At 43.9% G+C, this 20,146-nt stretch overlaps 1 protein-coding gene across 4 annotated transcripts in view; it reads left to right on the top strand.

The window, feature by feature from the left end:
* The window catches only part of PMFBP1 (polyamine modulated factor 1 binding protein 1), a 119,867-nt gene that overhangs the window by 95,765 nt on the left and 3,956 nt on the right, over positions 1 to 20,146 (top strand). For all 4 annotated transcript variants that reach the window (XM_072117332.1, XM_072117331.1, XM_072117333.1 and 1 more), the window contains 22 exons: positions 1,667 to 1,750; positions 2,740 to 2,886; positions 3,040 to 3,186; positions 3,953 to 4,132; positions 4,625 to 4,708; positions 5,047 to 5,214; positions 5,322 to 5,405; positions 5,555 to 5,722; positions 5,806 to 6,027; positions 9,881 to 10,111; positions 11,311 to 11,541; positions 15,128 to 15,250; positions 15,330 to 15,456; positions 15,535 to 15,692; positions 16,983 to 17,229; positions 17,334 to 17,523; positions 17,598 to 17,751; positions 17,820 to 17,987; positions 18,058 to 18,225; positions 18,969 to 19,136; positions 19,700 to 19,867; positions 19,943 to 20,110. In XM_072117332.1, the coding sequence (XP_071973433.1) occupies positions 1,667 to 1,750; positions 2,740 to 2,886; positions 3,040 to 3,186; positions 3,953 to 4,132; positions 4,625 to 4,708; positions 5,047 to 5,214; positions 5,322 to 5,405; positions 5,555 to 5,722; positions 5,806 to 6,027; positions 9,881 to 10,111; positions 11,311 to 11,541; positions 15,128 to 15,250; positions 15,330 to 15,456; positions 15,535 to 15,692; positions 16,983 to 17,229; positions 17,334 to 17,523; positions 17,598 to 17,751; positions 17,820 to 17,987; positions 18,058 to 18,225; positions 18,969 to 19,136; positions 19,700 to 19,867; positions 19,943 to 20,110 (3,585 nt within the window). The remainder of the gene's footprint in view (positions 1 to 1,666; positions 1,751 to 2,739; positions 2,887 to 3,039; positions 3,187 to 3,952; positions 4,133 to 4,624; positions 4,709 to 5,046; positions 5,215 to 5,321; positions 5,406 to 5,554; positions 5,723 to 5,805; positions 6,028 to 9,880; positions 10,112 to 11,310; positions 11,542 to 15,127; positions 15,251 to 15,329; positions 15,457 to 15,534; positions 15,693 to 16,982; positions 17,230 to 17,333; positions 17,524 to 17,597; positions 17,752 to 17,819; positions 17,988 to 18,057; positions 18,226 to 18,968; positions 19,137 to 19,699; positions 19,868 to 19,942; positions 20,111 to 20,146) is intronic.

Below are 20,146 nucleotides of genomic sequence, written 5' to 3'. Positions count from 1 at the left end.
GTGTGCTTTTTTGTGTGTTTCAGTTTTTTATACTTTATTAAGTGTTTTTATGGGAAAGTGACATTTTAGGGGCTTATTTTTATTTATTTTTTATTTATTCTAGTGTTTAGTGTTTTTAACTTTTTTTTTTTACTTCTACAAACTTGAACTTAAACCAGCGATGCTCTGATTGCTGGTTCATGTCCAATACACTGCTCTACAATACTTATTCATTGTAGAGCAGTGTAAACTGCCTGAGCATACAGACGCATGTGCAGACACTTTACGGTCTGACTGCTCAGGACATTGGACAGCCCCGGGGCACTCGGCAGACCTCGAGGCTGCCCAGAAGAGGATCGGATCCCCCTGTAAGCGGCACAAGGAATCCGATCCATTGGGGGAAGGGCCTTACATGCCACAGTCATGCTTGACCACGGCATGTAAGCGCAGTGTAAACTGTAATATACAGGTGACAGCCGCTGCTTCTGGTGCCGCCTCTGTTCGTGAGCCAGTGGCAGAAGCGGGACGTTATAGAACGTCCCCGTGTGGGAAATCTCTTTCCGCAGGGACGTACTATAGCGTCCTGGTGCGCGTAGGGGTTAAGAGGCTCCTTTAGCCCTGCATAATAATAACACTGTTGTAGTTTACAAACAGTAGTATGGTAAGGCCATCTGTAATATGGGACTGTAGGAGAATTTAATAGGAGATAGACAGATGATAGGTAGATTGAGGATAGACTATAAAGATGATATAGATTTATAGATGGATGAGAGAGGGGGATACGAAAGGAAGATACAAAAAATAGATAGATGATAAGCATCTTCACCCAGGCATTCAATCAAGGGGTATTAAAAGAACAATTCTCTGCCCACAAAAGTCCACACGCAGGGGGCCCTGGGCGAATGCCCAGTTTGCCACCTGTAACGCAGACCCTGCCTCCCTCACACACTCAGTACCTTTTTAGATATCTTTATATGTTCCACCGATGACTTTATCCATGGGATTAGAGCCACCATTCTTCTAAAAAAAAAGAATTTTATTGATATCCTCTATTCCAGTAATGGATGCGGTTGCTGCAGTATACTGTTAAGCTACCTCACCCTCCTAACCTGGCTGACGAGAATTCCTGGTGGAGGGTTGAGTAGCAGGGTTGATTTCTCATCACATAGCCAGAGTCACTCTCAACCTCCTCCTTTGAGTCGAGTCATGCAAAGCCACCATCTCTCTCAACCCCTCTTCAACCCTCCCTCAGGAATTCTCTTCAGGTTAGCAGTGTCATCCTCTGTGAGTAAGGCAGGTTAGCTTGACTGTATACTGCAGCTCCCCATCTCCATGCCTGGAACAGAGGAAATTGATCAAAGTCTTTTTTAGAAGTTTGCGTGGGTTTCCTCGGTCCTCTGGGTTCCTCCCACACTCCAAAACATACTGGTAGGTTTATTAGATTGTGAGCCCCATTGGGGGCAGGGACCAATGAGGCAAGCTCTGTGCAGCGCTGCATAATCTGTGTGCGCTATGTAAAGAAAGAAGTATTATTATTAAAGAATGGTGGCTCTAAACCCATGGATAAAGGCATTGGTGAAACATGTATAAAGACCGATAAAAAGTAATGTGTGTGGTTTGTGGGGTCACTTTAAGCTCACACGTAAAAAGTACTGCAGTATCTGACGTTTCATCTATTCTCTCTCAGTTAAACCAGAAAGAGCAGCAAGTGGAACGACTATGTAAAGAGGTTCACGGCCTGAGACAGCAGCTGCAGCATACAGAAGATAAGGTAAGACTAAAAAATAGAGCCTTTCTCTCTGAATACAGAGGTTCTATTTCATCTTATGTCCATCTACATAGTGATAGAGGATTTTCTAAGCTCTTCTGGTTAGTGAAGGGCCCTGAGCTGCAAACGCAAGCACAACCACACTTTCATTTCAATATGTTTACATAGGCCTGTGCCTGAGCAATCCGTTCCACAGAGCCTTCATCCTAATGATAGGATAGTGATAGGCCAGCCAATAAAACAAATACATTTCTAAATGCTGCCGCACATTTTTTATATTTCCTAAGTTGGCAACAAAAAGGAGTCTAGTGGATATATTGACAGCAGTATTTTACTTATAATCTCTCAAATGTTTTGCTTTTGCAAAAGCTCAAAAGTAGATGCACAATTTTAAGCTTTGGTGTCTTTTTATTGAATGATTATTTGCTAAATATTGTCTATTACAAATGTAATAGTGTTCTTTATCTTGTACTTTTTTCAGAGTGATCTGAGAAGCATATTTTGAGGGCTTCTTTTGTAACTCTTTATTAAACACACTCCAATTGTATGCTCAAATTTAAAGGGGTTGTCCAGCTATTTTAATTAAATATTACTAAGTACCGGTGAAGATTTTTGTCCCTTGAAACTTAATTATGACAGTTAATAATAACATGCTATGAATCTTTTTGACACATTGCTACTAATATGGTTTCTGCTCTAGGATTTATCAGTAATCTCTATCTCTTTCGTGTTCAGATTTGGAAAAAGAATGAGAAGGGTTCTTCTATTAATTATTTCACGTTCCATTCTACTGGCTAAACTACACCATTTTATTATTACTGCTTTATTTTTGTTTGTAAAAAAAATAAGTTCTGGCTACAGATGCACAACCCAGCAAAAATGTACCAGTACCCGTCCATACATTCCCATTAAAGAATACCAGCTACCATACTAGAGAAACCTAAGCAATATTGACCTTGACAGCTCTGACTCTTACTCAAATTGCAATGCAGGTCCAACATCTGGAGACAACTAGGATAAGTCTTCAGGAGGAGCTCTCACAGTGTCAGACAGAGAAGGCATTGCAGAATGAGACCATTCTAAAACTAGAAAGGGAGGTGCGAGACCTAAATATCCAAAAGGAGGATGTGGAAGAGCAGGTAAGATGGTCGAGCACTGGGCACTAGCAGCTATTGCTGTAGTGCAGCACACAAGGATTTTCAACATGACAACTCAACAAGTAACATTGGATTAGATTGTAACCACCATATGCCGTTACCTCCTTTCACATAAATTGCATGAATCTTTTTTAGATGCAAGTACAGACTAGAACTACAAAGAGGCTAGAAGCTCAGCTTGCAACATGCGAGTCTGAATATGAGACGGCTCAAGAGAAGATTACACTGATCCAAGAGGAAAGAGACACTCTTCAGAGCAAAGTCCAGCAACTTCAAAAAGAGGTAAATTGGTGTGTGGCTTCTGTGACAAACACATTTTTCTATAGCCCAAATCTTCCTTAATATGGGCTATAGTCTATACCAGTGGTGGCGAACCTATGGCACGGGTGCCAGAGGTGGCACTCAGGGCCCATCCTGTGGGCCATCGCCCCTATTTCGCCAAACAGGACCACATCCACCAAATCTTCCTGCAGTCCCAAGCAACTTTAGGGATGCTGCTCTCAGCGTTATTTTAAAGCAACACTTCACTGGCTGTTTGAAATTGCAGGAAAATTGAGAAGGTGCTGACTGAACTGCATTGTCTTTAGACGTCATCCTGCTGGACCCACCATTCTTCCTGGAGAGAAGCTACAATGATAGTCTGAATTTGCCCACCTTCTTTCAACTGTATTGGTGGCCTTAGGAGAGCCAATACAACTGAATGATGTTGAAGAGCAGGTAGCAATAAGTTACTGCTTGAAATGCCATGTTGGCACTTCATGGTAAATAAGTGGATTTTGGTTGTAGTTTGGGCACTCGGTCTCTATCACTGGTCGCCATCACTGGTCTATACTTTATACTTTACATAAGTTTCTTTCTGCCTCTTGTAAATCGCCATTCCTGACCTTTCTTCTGCAGTCTGTTACATGTCCCTGCTTCATCTGCATTTTATTGTCCATATTCTATGTTCACCACTCGCACATCTCAAATTCTCCTACAAATTCTTTCTTCTACTTGTTTTGCTTTGATCTTTCCTTAATTTTAGTCCATAATCTTTCCTCTTCCACAGTTGACTCAGAAAGAACAGCAGCTCAGTCAGACTATTCAGAAGGCAGAGTCTTTGCAGCTTGACATCACCAGGAAAGACTCAGAAATTGAATCTTTTAAAGAGCAGTTGCAAAGTTCACAAGATGCCTTGCAGGTTGCCAACCAGGTGAAAGACGAGTGCAGCAGGGAGGCAGATGCTCAGGTACTGTAGTATGAGTAAACTTGGTGTGTTCACAGTCTGGGTTCACCTCTGTGAAGAAAATTCATTGAGGGAAATGTATTAAGACTGCTGCATTGTCCGCAAGTATTACAAATTCATCACAACACACCGGAATAACTAAAAGGTTCCTCCTGGCATAGATTTTAGCTATAATCTGCGTCAATATCCTAGCGTAGAGGCTTTAGCAAATTTAGTGCTGTGAGGGGGGAGATCGCTATTTCCTGCCTCTATGCATGGAATTTCTAACATTTTATGTCTTCTATGCCAGAAGACTGCTTCTGAGCCAGGAATGGATCTATTACATGACAGACCTGACAAGCTCCCATGTATAACCTAACGTTCCTATCTGTTTTCCTCTCTGATGTCTGCCATTTTTGAGTCTGTAATAAAGGCTTTTAGTGGCACATTCAGCAGACATCTGAACAGAGAACTGCAGATAAAAAAAAATATGTTTTACCTAACCCTGTGTACTAGGTTCAACAAAAGGAAAAAATAATTGCAGACCTCCAAGAAGATTTGTCAACGGCAAGAGAAGAGCTTGAATCGCGCAAAAATGAGGTATGCATTATCATAGTGAACAGCGGAGCAGTGGAGGTTAAATGTGCCAGTGGTTATAAATGATTTTTAAAATGAAGGCCCTCTGCATGCCTTTCACCTGTATGGCACTGTTTGAGATTGCCTGTTCCAGACTGAACCGAAGTGAATGGAGTGCTTGAGCATGAACACCAGTGCTTTATTTATTTGGATCATACTTCATCTGTTCCGCATTTGCGTGATGCTGACGGTACCAGTGATTGGACTACCAGCGATCAGACCCTAATCCCCTATCCTGTGTGTATGGGTGCATTGTAGGAAAAGACCTTTAAATATTGTAACCTGATTTGTCTTCTAAGCAGCTGTTGCAACAGAAGTCACTGTTGGAACAGAAGGAACAAGAATTGTCCAGTGCAGCAGAGGAGCAGAAAACAACAAAAAAAGAGGTCTATCAACTCCAGGGCAATGTGGAGAGATTAGAGCGAGAGTTGGGCATAGTCAGCGAGAAGCACAAAGCTGCACAGAAAGAGGTGATGGGATAGAAACTCTTCTATTGGTTATTATGTACCTAGGATGACTTCCCATCTACCAGTGATACTTTCTACCTGTGTCTAATTTTATTGTTTCTTTCCTACAGGTCTCCAGCCGGGATCAAGTGGTCCTGAATCTACGCACAGACTTAACAGCTAGAGAACAAGAACTGCAACAAGCAACGAGTGAGGTGTGAATAAGAAGCTGGGCAGAATAGATAAATGTTGGATAAAGGCTTTGCTTTGCATCATGAAAACTAAATAGCTCCATGTAAAAAGACATTGCAAATGTGTTTGTGGCCTTATGGATTGCAATAAAAGTGTGATTTATCTTCTACAGCTTGCAGAACGAGATGAGGAACTGAGCAATGTTCGATCCAAGCTGAAAAATCTACAAAGTGATGTTCAGAGCCTCCAGGACATCTGTACAGAACGTGAAAATGCAGCCATTGAAAATGAATCTGTGATCCAAAGGTTGCAGCGAGAGAGAGAGAACAGTCTTTCGGAGGTGAGAGTAGAGTAGCTGTAGCCGAAAAAGCAGTCTGACCTCTAGCTATGTACTATCATTATAGAGAGCCTTTATATTTTCAGGTGCAGAGACTACAGCATCAGCTCTCCTCTATGAGACAGACCCATCAGGTGGACATTGATCGCTGGAGGAGCGACTCTGTGCGACTGCAGGAAAAACTGGAATCTGTCACCAGGAGGCATGAGGACCAGGAACTGGAGCTTCAGCATTGCAGGGTGAAAATGGAGAGACTGTCGCAGGACCTAACACTTTCACAGCATTTACAACTACAGTTGGAGGAACAGGTAAGATGTCATTGGATACTTAGTACTGAAGTACAGTATTATATGTTGTTTTATTTAGTTTTAACATGATGAATGATACAAGTCATTACAGTAGAGGAACAATTAAACTTGATTAGAAGGGAGGAGGAAGGGGGGTGACTGGTTCCCCACTTCATAGAGGTTACCTGTTGCTTTCGATAGGTCAAATAAAGTCACCTTTTTGAGATTGTGATACCTTTTAATGGCTAACTGAAATATAGAATGTTACAAGCAAGCCGCAGTTACAGCTTAGGTCCCTTCATCATGCTTGAGCTGAGCATCCCCCGAAAGCTTGCTTGTAACATTCTATATTTCAGTTAGACCTATCAAAAGCAGCAAGAATTTCTTCAGCTGGTTAACACGGTACAAAACTTTTTTTCTTATAGAGGTTACCAACACCATTCTTTATTTGTGGTTTTAGATGGGCAAATTGGGTAGAATAGTTTGAACCATAATTTACTGGTTATGGAAAACCAAGTGTAGTCCAGCTACAATAAGGGAAGAATGTACAATCGCATAAATCGTATAACAACAATGCATCTGTGCTTACACTTTTAGGACCTGTCCCTTTTTGTTTTTTTCATTTCTATTTTTCACTTCCCATAACGTCCAATAAATTTACCAGGCAAACCTTAATAATGTACCCATACCAAACCAATATTAGCTAATTACTATCATTCTACCTGCCCTGCTGGCCCATATTTAGTATAGGCTCACTGACACAATTGCTGTGAACTCTCACAGGATTTAAGTCAGTGACTACAGTCAGTGAGCAGCCACAGGCAGGAGTAGCAGTTAAGAACTTTTTTTCCATTGAATCCAGAACTTCAGGTTAATTTCTCCTGGCCATGAGTCATTGATGCAGAATTTGTCGGCAGATGTCTACTACACTTTATTTACAGCAGCTACTTGCTGCATACCCCTCATAAAATTCATTGCAGAATATTTTCGCCTTATTAATGAAATATATACACTACAAATTGACTTTTAAATAACATAGGGAACCCACTAATTTACATGCACCCCTTAACTGATAAAATATATGTGGCTCCCTCATTAATTTAATATATGTTACATATATCTTAATATATCTTTCTTAGTGCTCTGTGCTGTGACCAATTATAAATCATCCTGTACATAACAGTGGGATGGGGTCCCCCTCTTGAGCACCTGCTATTTCCAAAACCCTAACGCGGCTTATGCTCGAGTCTATGGGGGAAAAAAAACCTCACTACTTACCTTTCTGACACTCCGCCCCTCCTCCCCAGGTCCTCTTCTGTCTTATGCTCCTGGTCCCTGAGCGCTGTGTCACACACACTATAATGACAGCCAGCAGCTGACTCCATGGTATAACGCGCAGGGACCCAGAGCATCCGAACGTAGAAGAAGACCTGCGGGGGTTTCGGAAAAGTGAATAGAGGTTTTTTTTTGTTTTTTTTAATAGGAAGGGGGCTGCTGGCTATATACTAGGGGGCTGTAGCTGCTGGCTATATACTAGGGGGCTGTAGCTGCTGGCTATATACTAGGGGGCTGTAGCTGCTGGCTATATACTAGGGGGCTGTAGCTGCCGGCTATATACCAGGGTGGCGTGGGCTGCTGGCTATATACCAGGGTGGCGTGGGCTGCTGGCTATATACCAGGGTGGCATGGGCTGCTGGCTATATACCAGGGTGGCATGGGCTGCTGGCTATGTAACAGGGGGCGTGGGCTGCAGGCTATGTAACAGGGGGCGTGGGCTGCAGGCTATGTAACAGGGGGCGTGGGCTGCAGGCTATATACCAGGGGGCTTGGGCTGCTGGCTATATACCAGAGGGCTTGGGCTGCTGGCTATATACCAGGGTGGCGTGGGCTGCTGGCTATATACCAGGGTGGCGTGGGCTGCTGGCTATATACCAGGGTGGCGTGGGCTGCTGGCTATATACCAGGGTGGCGTGGGCTGCTGGCTATATACCAGGGTGGCGTGGGCTGCTGGCTATATACCAGGGGGCGTGGCCTGCTGGCTATATACCAGGGGGCGTGGGCTGCTGGCTATATACCAGGGGGCGTGGGCTGCTGGCTATATACCAGGGGGCGTGGGCTGCTGGCTATATACCAGGGGGCGTGGGCTGCTGGCTATATACCAAAAGGCGTGGGCTGCTGGCTATATACCAAAAGGTTTGGGCTGCTGGCTATGTAACAGGGGGCGTGGGCTGCTGGCTATGTAACAGGGGGCGTGGGCTGCTGGCTATATACCAGGGGGCTTGGGCTGCTGGCTGTATACCAGGGTGGCGTGGGCTGCTGGCCGTATACCAGGGTGGCGTGGGCTGCTGGCTGTATACCAGGGTGGCGTGGGCTGCTGGCTGTATACCAAGGGGCGTGGGCTGCTGGCTGTATACCAAGGGGCTTGGGCTGCTGGCTGTATACCAAGGGGCGTGGGCTGCTGGCTGTATACCAGGGGGCGTGGGCTGCTGGCTGTATACCAGGGGGCGTGGGCTGCTGGCTATATACCAGGGGCGCGAGCTGCTGGATATATACCTGGGGGGGCGTGGGCTGCTGGCTATATACCTGGGGGGGCCTTGGCTGCTGGCTATATACCGGGGGTGGGCTGCTGGCCATACACCTGTGGACGTGGGCTGCTGGCTATATACCAGGGGGGGCGTGGGCTGCTGGCTATATACCAGGGGGGGCGTGGGCTGCTGGCTATATACCAGGGGGGGCGTGGGCTGCTGGCTATATACCAGGGGGGCGTGGGCTGCTGGCTATATACCAGGGTGGCGTGGGGTGCTGGCTGTACACCAGGGTGGCGTGGGGTGCTGGCTATACACCAGGGTGGCGTGGGCTATACACCAAGGTGGCGTGGGCTGGTGGCTATACACCAGGGTGGCGTGGGGTGCTCTCTATACACCAGGGTGGCGTGGGCTATAAACCAGGGTGGCGTGGGCTGGTGGCTATACACCAGGGTGGCGTGGGCTGGTGGCTATACACCAGGGTGACGTGGGCTGGTGGCTATATACTAGAGGGCAGTGATATGGAGAACACCTACAGATAAATGCAAGAATCCGTACAGGACAGTAATGCATGCACAATGACCCGACCAGAAGAATGGTGAGTGCAGCTCTGGAATATACATAAATAATGTTTTGTGTGCATTTTTGAATGTGTGCAGCTTTTGAGTATGATACCACAAAACACACAGGGAATCAGCTCTCCTGAAGAATTGTGAAGATTTATTCTCCCAAGGACAAGTTCAATGTTTAAGCTCCTCAATGGAGTAACTCCATTGAGAAGCTAAAACATCGCACTTTGCCCCTTGGGTGAATAAATCTTCACAATTCTTGCACTGCTGCATTGCATACTGTTTCTCTGGAGTATAATAACAGAAGTCATGTAGGATTAGTACTCGATAAGTAACGTCATTTATGTACACAATGACTCCACCAGCAGAATAATGAGTGCAGCTCTGTAATTCAGAATCAATACTTGCTAGAAAACTTTATTTTATGTACACCGGGTGTCCATCCGCGGAGTGGAGTGCAGCTCTGGAGAGAAATACAAAATGTAACCCAGGCTCAGTAATGTCATTAATGTACTTGTTGATTCCACCACTAGTGCAGTCCTGGAGTGTAACACAGGATGTTACACATGATCAGTAAAGGATAAGTAATGTAACTTATGTAAACAATGACTCCACCAGCAAAATAGTGAGTGCAGTTCAGGGGTTCAATCACAGGAATAGAACAAGAATTGCATTTCAGTGGAGATCGAAAAAAGGCTTTTATTTGTTATATTTGCTTGTACTATTAGTTACCCTTAAGTTCCGGTTCTGTCTGGGTAATAAGTTGTGGTTTTCATTCAGGTATCTCAGCGGGATGCTGAGCTGCGGCAGCGGGATGAAGAGGTCCATAAGCTCCAGACAAGTCTGTGGGAGGCAGAGGAGAGGGCAGTGAGTGCGGAGAGTCTGTATAACTCATCAAATAGCAGTATGGAGCTTTACCGCAGCAAATACCAGGCATGTGTGACCCGTGCAGGGGAAGTGGAGGCCAGCCTGCGACAGATGGAAGATGAGGCTCGCGAACTGAAAGAAGAGGTACTTGTAACTGTATGTACTGACGTGAGATATAGAGGCTGCTCAAACACATGCACAGATGGGAACCCTAGGATCCATTATCCCTACTCCTAGTAGGTAGTTGTACTGTAGGGGTCCAAGTCTCAGAGGGGTTGGGCCAGTTTTTCAAATGTTCCTTTATCCACGGAATAGCCCCTCCATGTACTACGAGAATGAGTGTCTTGTTCCCCCATCTGAAAGTACCTGCACTATGGACACTCATTCCTATCTGTTGAATAGAGGATACATTAAAAGGCAATCTCACATTTGCCATTTTCCTTTCTCTACTGTCTATTGTATTTATTAAGAGACTAAAATAATTTTAACATTGTGAATGGATTAAAAATGTATTGCCCTTTGTGCCAGGTAGTTTTAAGGATGGCTATATAGAGTAGCGCTTCCCCACTAAAATCCATCTGGGTAACATTCAGTCAACTCCCCCTTTCCCCTCATTCACAAGCCTCCACCCCTGCTGCCTACTTCCAACTTCTGTTTTATTCCAGGATTGTAGCTGATATTGGGGGAGTGTCTGCTTTTAGATCTCTACATTCGAACCACTGCTCCTTAGAAACCACCCAGCTCATAGCAACAGCTGTAGAAGTACTGCAGCAGTCACTCAGAGCAGGGTGTACTACAGATATCTCACATAGTAGTGCACCAAGTCCAGCTACAATCCAGAAATGTACATATGTTTATTAGTCCTTTTTCTAATAACGGCACACATGGTTACAATGCTCTTCAGGGCCATTAGCTAACATTGCAGCTCTAACCGGTTTAGAAATGGTGCCTTTTAGAGGGCAGACTAGGATATAATCAGTGGTAGATTTGCAAAAAAAAATTCTGCTCCCAAAAATCCATTTTACTTATTGGAACCTGGATGTTTTGGTAGCAAGACAAACTCGGAGGTGTGGGACAGTTGGAAATTTTTTTCCATCAAATCTGCTGCGGGTAATTTTTACTGTAGGTTGATTTGCTGGCAGATTATACCGCAAAATTGCAACAGGTCCGTGATTGAGTAGATGGAGCTGCTTCAGTCACTACCCTAGGATAGATAGAGCTGTACTTTATTTATATGCAGGCATACACCATTGGTATAGACAGTGGGTCCTAATATCATATATCCTCATACACTATTAGTCATTTGTCCAATTCTCTCCACAATTCTTTGATTGTGTATACAGATATCTGAGAGAGATTCACGTCTTTCTGCTCTGCGTGGGGAACTCCTGGTCCTGCAGCAAGAGCTGGAGGGTAAATGCTCGGAGTTGGAGAGCTGTGAGGAGGCCATTGACCAACTGACCCATGAACTTCAAGCAACACAGACAGATCTGAGTGTAAGCCGTGAGCAAGCACAGCAGAGTGAGGAAATTCTACAATCTGTGCGTGAGCATGCAGCAAGGCTCCAGAACCAGGTAAGTACCCATATGGCTCCCTGTCATACATTGAGAGCTTAAAGGTTATCCATCTTCTAGTCAAAAATTGCTTAAAGCGTATCTTTTTTTTTAGCGGGACAAAAATAGTTTTTGCACAGATGAAAAAGTCTTTGACAACAATACCTATATCATGCTGCTGGCTACTTCCAAGGCCGAGTTCCATCCTGGTATATCTATCAGCCCTGCTTCAAAATAATCTCCAGCTTCTCCTGAAGTAGGCGTGCACTTCTTGGTTGTGACATTAGCTAAAGGCACTGAGACCAGAGCAGCTTCCCTCACTTACCATAATGCTGAGCTATCTGCTGTACCACTAGTAGCCCAACCAATCAGGATACAGTATCTCAGCCTAAATAATCTCCTTGATGTTACTGTTGTGCAACACAGATGTGACAAGAACCTCGTTGATCAATCCAATGTTAGTTTTATATCCTCCCATCCATACTTACATGCATTACAGTTCCAGTAACCTATACATGGATTATTACACCCACGGGTCATAGGCACTGTTACACAGAACTATAATCTTATACAGTCTTATGACTATTGTATACACTACCTGCTATGAACAGCTGCTGGGGAAAAAAGGTGGACTTGTGTGTGGGAACACTAGAGAAGAGTATAGACCAGAGCAGACATGATGGAGCTGCTTCCTGTAATAACTCAGCGGGGAGGGGAGCATGTGGAGTACATAGCCGCCCCTTGCCATCCCAGTCCGTATCCGAATCCACTCTATAAATTATTCTTAGCAACCAGAATGCAGAGCAGACGGGAGAGACTAGATGAAAGCACGGCATTAGCAGCTAAACCGCTGCAGTAAGGTCATGAATGTACCAGCAGCCCCCAGGTTATGTACAAGATATTTTCTACACGTGTAAGGTGAATGTGTATGTAAGTTGGAACATGTTTATTTTGTAAGTGTAACTCAAGCCACATTTTTTTTTCATTCCCTGTGATAATTGAATTTTCAAAATTTTTGGTTAACATGGGAACAAGAATTATAGATGTACCATATACACTCGAGTATAAGCCTAGTTTTTCAGGCTTATATAAGCCTAGTTTTTTTAATAGTTTTAACTGGGTTTTTGTGGTAAAATTAGGGGCGTCTGCTTATACTCGAGTATATACGGTATATGTACCCCATGATCTGTACAATGCTGCAGAAAATGATGATGCTATATGAATAAAGCAGTATTATTATTATTATTATTATTATTATGTAGAATGCATGCACAGTATTCATAATGTGCATGTAAAGACCACTAGCATCCGCAGGATAATCTATTCCAGAATTTACCCACCAGGGCTGCCAACTTGTTACTCTGCATACTTCGAAATGTACCTATTGGGGCACATTTACCAACACCAGTGCAAACTGCACTAAATGCAGTATGCACCAGATTCAGATTTCAGCCGTATGTTCTTCATGAATCTGGAGCCCAATGCACACCTCTGACAGAGTTCACCACTTATTTTTTTGGTGTACATTTAACATGGGGCGTTCAACACAATTCTGTCAGATTTTGCATGACAAATGTGGTGCATGATGCCACTAAGCACCGGAACGCCCCCTAATTTGTGTAGCATGATGCCTAGTGCAGCACATATGTGGCACTGACCCTTCTTAAATACCTGTACAAGCAGTTTGCACCTAAAAGAATGTGAAACGTCTGAGAGAAAACTTGTGCAAGGGCCTTAGTAAATGTGCCCCATTGTGTTCAAGTGAAGCAGTTATTCTGTATCCGCCACCTAGTGGTGGAAACCAGAATGTTTATGGCATGCAAAAGGAGTAAGGCATTGAGAGTTTTATCTATCCTTGGGGCAAGCCATCAATACCAAATTTGTGGGGTCTGACTCCCACTAGACCCCAACTATTTAGCTCATTGAAGGGATCATAAGGCTTGTTCAATTCTCTTAAAGGAAAGAGCTGAAATACCAAATGTAGTTGCTTCGAAATAGACAGCACAGTGTAAACTTATTTACATAGCGCCATCATATTCTGCAGCGCTTTACAAATCAGAGGGGACATATACAAATAAAATACAGACAGTCCCCTGGTTACATACAAGATAGGTTCTGTAGGTTTGTTCTTAAGTTGAGTTTGTATGTAAGTCGGAACTGTATACTTTATAATTGTAATCCCAGTCAAAACTTTTTTGGTCTCTGTGACAATTGGATTTTAAAAATGTTGGATTGTCATAAGATCCAGGATTGACAATAAATCTTCATTACAGGCACCTCTGATAGCTGTTATAGATGTTTATTGTAACCTAGGACTAAAGTACAGCAAATTACCAAAATCCAGAGGTCCGTTTGTAACTAGGGGTCGTATGTAAGTCAGATGTTCTTAAGTAGGAGACCGCCTGTATAAGCTTACAGAGTACAGACAGTCATATGGAACAATGTGCGTAAGACCCTTTTAGTCTATGAGGATGAAGAGGTGTAAGAGCTTGTATAATGGTCCAGCCACTCTTTATAAGGGAACAGTATGAAATGATTTAAAAATGAAAATGTAAAATTCTGCCTCTTGAACCAGCTGCCATCTTATATGCAGAGTTAATGACACAGAAGCTCGGTATCTGGTGTTTACCGGTTAAAAAAGGGGGGAAGGACACAGCGTGGGTTAGTAAAGAGAGGCCAGAATCAAGTGAAGAAATATTTCATGTATGCAGCTAGCAAACGCTAGAACCTTTGCAGAAAATGTCCGAAACATCAAGTAATAGGCAGTCTTCCTCCCTGAACATGAAAAGCAAAGGATTTTACAATAAGCAATCTAGTTTCCTCATCCATCTTATTGGGAGACACGAATGAACACCATGAGGTCCAGGACAGCACCCATAGTTTTTAAAGTAGGGACTGTGACTGCGTTGTATGATTATGTACTGACAGGAGACCTGACACAAGACCAAAATGTTTTTCCACATCAAAGAGATGTGTGGTGCCTGGTCGCAGGTGGACATTGCCGGATACCAGGCAGAAATACAGATTACTTCTCGTACCCTTGCATCTAGGACTTTCAAAAGCTAAATCTTTATTACAAAGGACAAAATACTTCACACAAAAATGTACACCAATACAAAATCTGGACCAAAACTAGTGTGAACATGGTGCTGTCCACCTATCAAACACCTCCTGTCTGAAAATGATGGTACATTCTTCCAAATAAATAATTGGAAATTACGATAAGTACGGCATACAAATGCCATGTGGCACAGCGTCAGAGAATATTACCAGTGCTAATGGCAGCTGTAACAAGAGGCTGCGATGCAAGTTATAGAGCAGGTGCTACTGCTGTGGCCACCTATTGCCGATGGACCTTGGTGGGAGATCACTTTCCCCTGTAAAGCACACGGTCACGTGCAATAGTGTAGCTAGTGTAATATAAAGCTTCCAGTAATAGCAGCTATATACAGCAAAACAGACCTTATGTGAATCCCCACAGAAACATTTCCATCCGTGAATCTACCCGCCTGCACATCCAATGTGGGAATGTAATACAGCAGCACAGTGCATTACTTCTGTGATGACTAAATATGGGGTTAAACATGGAGAGTTTTTTCTATGACAGATGGTAGAACTGGAGGAAGATCTGGTAAAGCTACGGACAGATTTCTCCACGTATAAAGCTTCCCACAGATACAGTGACAGTAGTTACACAGAGATGGAGAGACTGGTTCGTCGGCTCACCCAGGTCAGCAAATATATCTATACAATCTGTATCCTTTTTTTATTTTATTCTTTGTCTACTTAACTTCCATTACATATTTCAGGAACTTGCCCATTCAGAGGAGGAGTCGAAGAAACAGATGAAGGAGACAGAACAAAGTCAAGTTCTTCTTCAAGAGGTCAAACTGGAGCTAACAAAGGAACAAGAGCAGAGAAACGGCACGTTGAAAGGTAAGTCCATGCTGAAGCCATCATGCAGATCGGACATCTCGCGCAGTCATGGAACTTCATGAATTGCTCTTTACACAGATGTTGAGAAACTGGAAAAGGAGGTTGGGTGTTTGCGCCAGAACATGGAAATCCAAGTTCAGGAGCACAAGCGGCTGGTTTCAGATCAAAAGCAGCAGATCCAGAAGCTGCAGGAGGAGCTGAGGGAGAGCAGTAAACTTGCCACACACAAGGAGCAAGTAAGAAACGATAAGAATAGATTTATCCGTCTTTGCAGGACTGAATTATGTCACCATTTGCACCACATTTATCAAGGGTGTCACACAGCCTTTTCAGACACTTATACTACTATTACAAAAAAAAGGGATGTAGTCTATGAAAATGGAGCAAGTCTTTGCACCAAATAGTCCAGGCACCAAAAATAATACTAATGTGTCAAAATTTTGGCACAACTTTCTGCCGTAAACTAAGCCACACCCACTCAGTCTTATTCCTAGCACTGTATCATCCATTGTGGTGCCCAATCTCTGTCCATAAAAATCTCTGAGGACAGTGATGGCGAACCTATGGCACGGGTGCCAGAGGTGGCACTCAGAGTCCTTTCTGTAGGCACCCACGCTGTCACCCCAGGACAAAGTTCACCAGACAGGACTTGAATCTTCCTGCAGTTCTAGCCTCAACACTTTTTTAAGGTGACACATCTTTCACTGATTGGAACTGCAAGAAGAGTGAGCAGGTGTGAACAGGGCCAGATTATTTATTGAGGTCCCCTTGCTGGCCCCTTTATATTTCCTGTACAAAGAGACCCTGGAGAGTAACTACAATGATGTCTGAATTTGCTCTCCTGCTTTCAACGTTATTGAACTTTATTTCCTATACTCAGAAGATCGATACAATTGAATGTTTTGGAATAACAGGGAGCAATAATTTACTGTTTTAAATTGTCATATTGGTACTTGATGGTAAATAATTAGGTTTTGGTTGTTACTGGTCTCTAAAAGGTTTGCCATCACTGATCTAGGAGGTAAATGGTCCTCAGTTTTAGAAATTCTATGCAAAATACATCAATAAAAAAAAAAATGTGAATAGTGTTTAAGCCAAACCGCTCCACATTCCACAGATCCATCAGACATCTTAGTGTTGTTTAATACTGAAAAACAAAATGTTTTTTGTTTTTTAATAAAAGTTGTATAACTTGTCATTTAACCATTGATGTGTTTAGCCTTTTAATGGCTGATGAAATCTATTTTATCATTGGGAATATGTGAGATATTCATGTGTTTACGAGACCACTATACAAATAAACCTGTAAATATTAATGAGAACTGAATGCCAGTGATAGATGATTTCTGTTCCCATCCTTGACAATATTTATAATATCTGTCACGGACAACGGGCAAGAAAATTGCAGCGAGCCTAATGTCAACTTCCATTATTTTATCAGACGCAGCCTAAGCCTGTGACATAAACAATAAGAGGATGTCTTTCTGTGCGCACATACGTACATTTAATTTTCACATGTCGTTCAGGCCATCCAGAAGCGTGATGCTCTTTTGCGTCAGTCAGAAGCGGATCTCTTGCAGGCTCGCAGCTCTCTAAAGTCACACAATCAGGAGATAGAGCGCCATCTGGAGACCGCACGTAATATGGAGAGAAGACTGCAGAATGCTCAGAAGGAGTCTGATCAGAGAGAGCGAGAAAACAGCGGCTTGAGGGCAGAAATGCAAGAGCTGAAAAGGGAGCTGAAAGAGACCTACAAACTCCATCAAGAAGCAGGTAAGTAGCACCAAGGCATAAGTGTTGGTGCCTCTGTGTTCTCTGTTTCCTCTTCATTTTGTGGTATTCAATCCAAAAGTTAAGCAGCTTTTGGTCTCTTTCAGTGCAGGCCCTGGCAGGTCAAGAGGAGAAGACTCTATTGGTGGAGAGCGCCCTGCAAAGCGCACAAGAACAGCTGAGCGAGCGAGTAGCTGAAGTTGTTAGACATGAGCAACAAGCGCGCAAGATGGAAAGTGAGATGCGCACACTAAGAGAGCGAGGAAATGCCAGTGATGAGGAAGTGGATCAATGCAGGTACAGGCATTGCTTAGCCAAATATTGTACAGTATATCCCTTCTACATCTAATTTTTATTATTCACATGAACAGGACACTGGTGGAAAGACTGAAACTGGAACTTAATGAAGCCAAGAAGAGACATCAAGCATCTTCTCAAGAAACTATGAAATTGCAGCATTCACTGAGTAAGCTGCAGCTGGAACAGGCCGGGGAACAGGATCAGCACAGGGCGCTGCAGCAGCAGGTAACTTGCATCAAACCTGTTCCAGAATACCCTCATACAGAACAGATTATGACACTAGTGGCTTCCAGTTACAGGATCACATTGCACTTCAGCAATCACTGAGGTCAGAGCTGGAAGAGCAGCAGATACGATATGAAGAACTACAGCGGCAGCAACACAGGGTAAAGGAGAGGGAAAGTACACTGCAGAGAGAGGTGGAGGAACTCGGCCTGAGAGTGAAGCACTCTGACCGGCTGGTGAGTATAGAACAAAGGGTGCCCTAGGGGACAAATGGAAGGGGGTCCTCATACCCTTGTGTTTCTGCAGCTTGCAGAGAGAGACCGAGCACTGCAGAGCTTGCAGGCCAGTTATACTCAGATGGAGAGAAGACTGCAGACCGCTCAGGAGGTGGCCAGAGAGAACAGTGCCCAACTAGAGCTTACCAAGAGCGCTCTGCAGCAAACGCAGAGGAAGATCCAGACACAGAGCAAAGAGGTGGGGGCAAAAACAACCAAAATGCCTTATATTAGGCTACAACGTGTCCGCTGGAGAGGAGGAGGTAGGAGTGCTGCTCACCCCTCCCCTCTTGATAGGAAATGGCACCGCCGCAAATACAGGGGAAAATAGGGCATGCTCTATCTTTTCCCTGTGTACGGTACACCGGCGGGTCACCATAGGCATCTATGGGGATGTATAAGTTTGCAACCGGATATACGTTCCCACACGGCCTGTGTGTATACTGCAAACCTTATATAACAGCAATAGTCCATCTCCCCGTTTTGCTTGATATTCAGCTGTGGTGAGTATTAATTTCCAGGCTCATATTACTGTATGTGTAATCATGAGTAGGTCCCATACATCCAACATGCTCCATTCACTTTTTTGATTTCCTCTCTTGACATCTATTCCAGTAAATACTTGTGTGGCTCGTATAGTTTAAACATTCATGATTACCTTTTCAGGTACCTCCATGTTGTGTTAGTCCTTATTGTAATAACTTTGAAGATCAATTAGTAACACCCACTTGACTATGAGTCAACCACTAACAGCCATGATTGGACAGTAACAACCAGATGGTTAATAACTCAAAAATGAAAGGAAAGTGAACTAAACCATACAACACAGGTATAAGAAAAGATCATCCAACATTATTATTCCAGTCCTTAGGGTGAAAAACAGGACAACAAAATGTACTTAGCTGATCCTAATTTTACTCACAATGTTTCACCTACCCCTAGTCTAAACGTTTGGAGGAATCTTTGCTACGACTGCGTTCAGAGGAAGAGACTGCACAAAAAGTGGCAAGGGGACAGAGTCAGGAGCTGAGTGCTGCCCAGGAGTGTGTACAGGAGCTCAAGAACCAGGTCACTGTCACCCAGGCCAGTCTGCGAGAAGCCAAAGAGCAGGTATCCCAACAGATGTACATTTTGGTGGCGACTTTAGCCATAGACATAAATGAGTAATTATACTAATGACCAAGTCACTAACTTCTGCCACCTTGGCATTAGTCTCCTAGTGACACGGTCTATACCCACATGTGACTAACTAACCTAGTGGCTGTGGAGCAGGAACAGGCCACTTGAGCCATCATTTTTACGGCGAAGGACCTTGCCCTCACCTTGTAGCAGGGACCATCAGTATGGGCACCCACATTAGTTGTAACACCTTGTTTGCATGGTTTCTGCCCCCCCATACAATGGAAATGATTCCACTGTGGTAGTCAGATAAACTTCTGCTTGTAGTCGGAGGGTTGTTGCTCTTTTTTCTTGTTCCACAGGTGTTGCTTTCTTTGTTCCGTCTTTTTACCAGTTTCTGAGCAGAGGCAACACTTTATTCTTCCACCTAGTGGTAGAGTATGTACCAATAGTGCTTTACCCCCTATGACATTCTGCCTAAAATCTCTTAGCAACTTTCCCTTTAATAATTTGGTTGTACAAAAAGTAATTGAAAACAACTTTATCTTGACCAGTTAAATGAGCGCAACAGGGAAATGACCACTCTGAGAATGGAGCTGCAGCGCACACAGCAGAGGAAGGCAGAGCTGGAGCGAGACCACGCCGCCCAAGAAGAGCAAATCCGCAGACTGAGTGCAGAGATGAGCTCTCTACATGAGCTGCAAAGGCAGAAGGAGCAAGATGTGAGTGTGGGGGACCCAAACACAAATACATCATACTACTGTGAGCTTCTACTTACTACTCTAACTGTGATCTAGACTAAAGTATGTGAAGGCCGCCAGAGAGATCTGACTAACCAGCTGCAGCACTGGCAGAGGCTTCACCAGGAACGTGCCCAAGAGCTCCGCCGCAGAGAGGACGATGTGAAGCAGCTGCAGGAACAGCTCACAGGCGTCATGGAAAAGCTGAAGACAGAAGGCAGAGAGGTAAAAACACTGCCCAATGGCCCCAGTGTTGTAGAC

Source organism: Engystomops pustulosus, chromosome 7, assembly GCF_040894005.1.
Source record: "Engystomops pustulosus chromosome 7, aEngPut4.maternal, whole genome shotgun sequence".
NCBI classification, from domain to species: Eukaryota; Metazoa; Chordata; class Amphibia; order Anura; family Leptodactylidae; genus Engystomops; species Engystomops pustulosus.
This window is presented reverse-complemented; position numbering and strand designations above follow the sequence as displayed.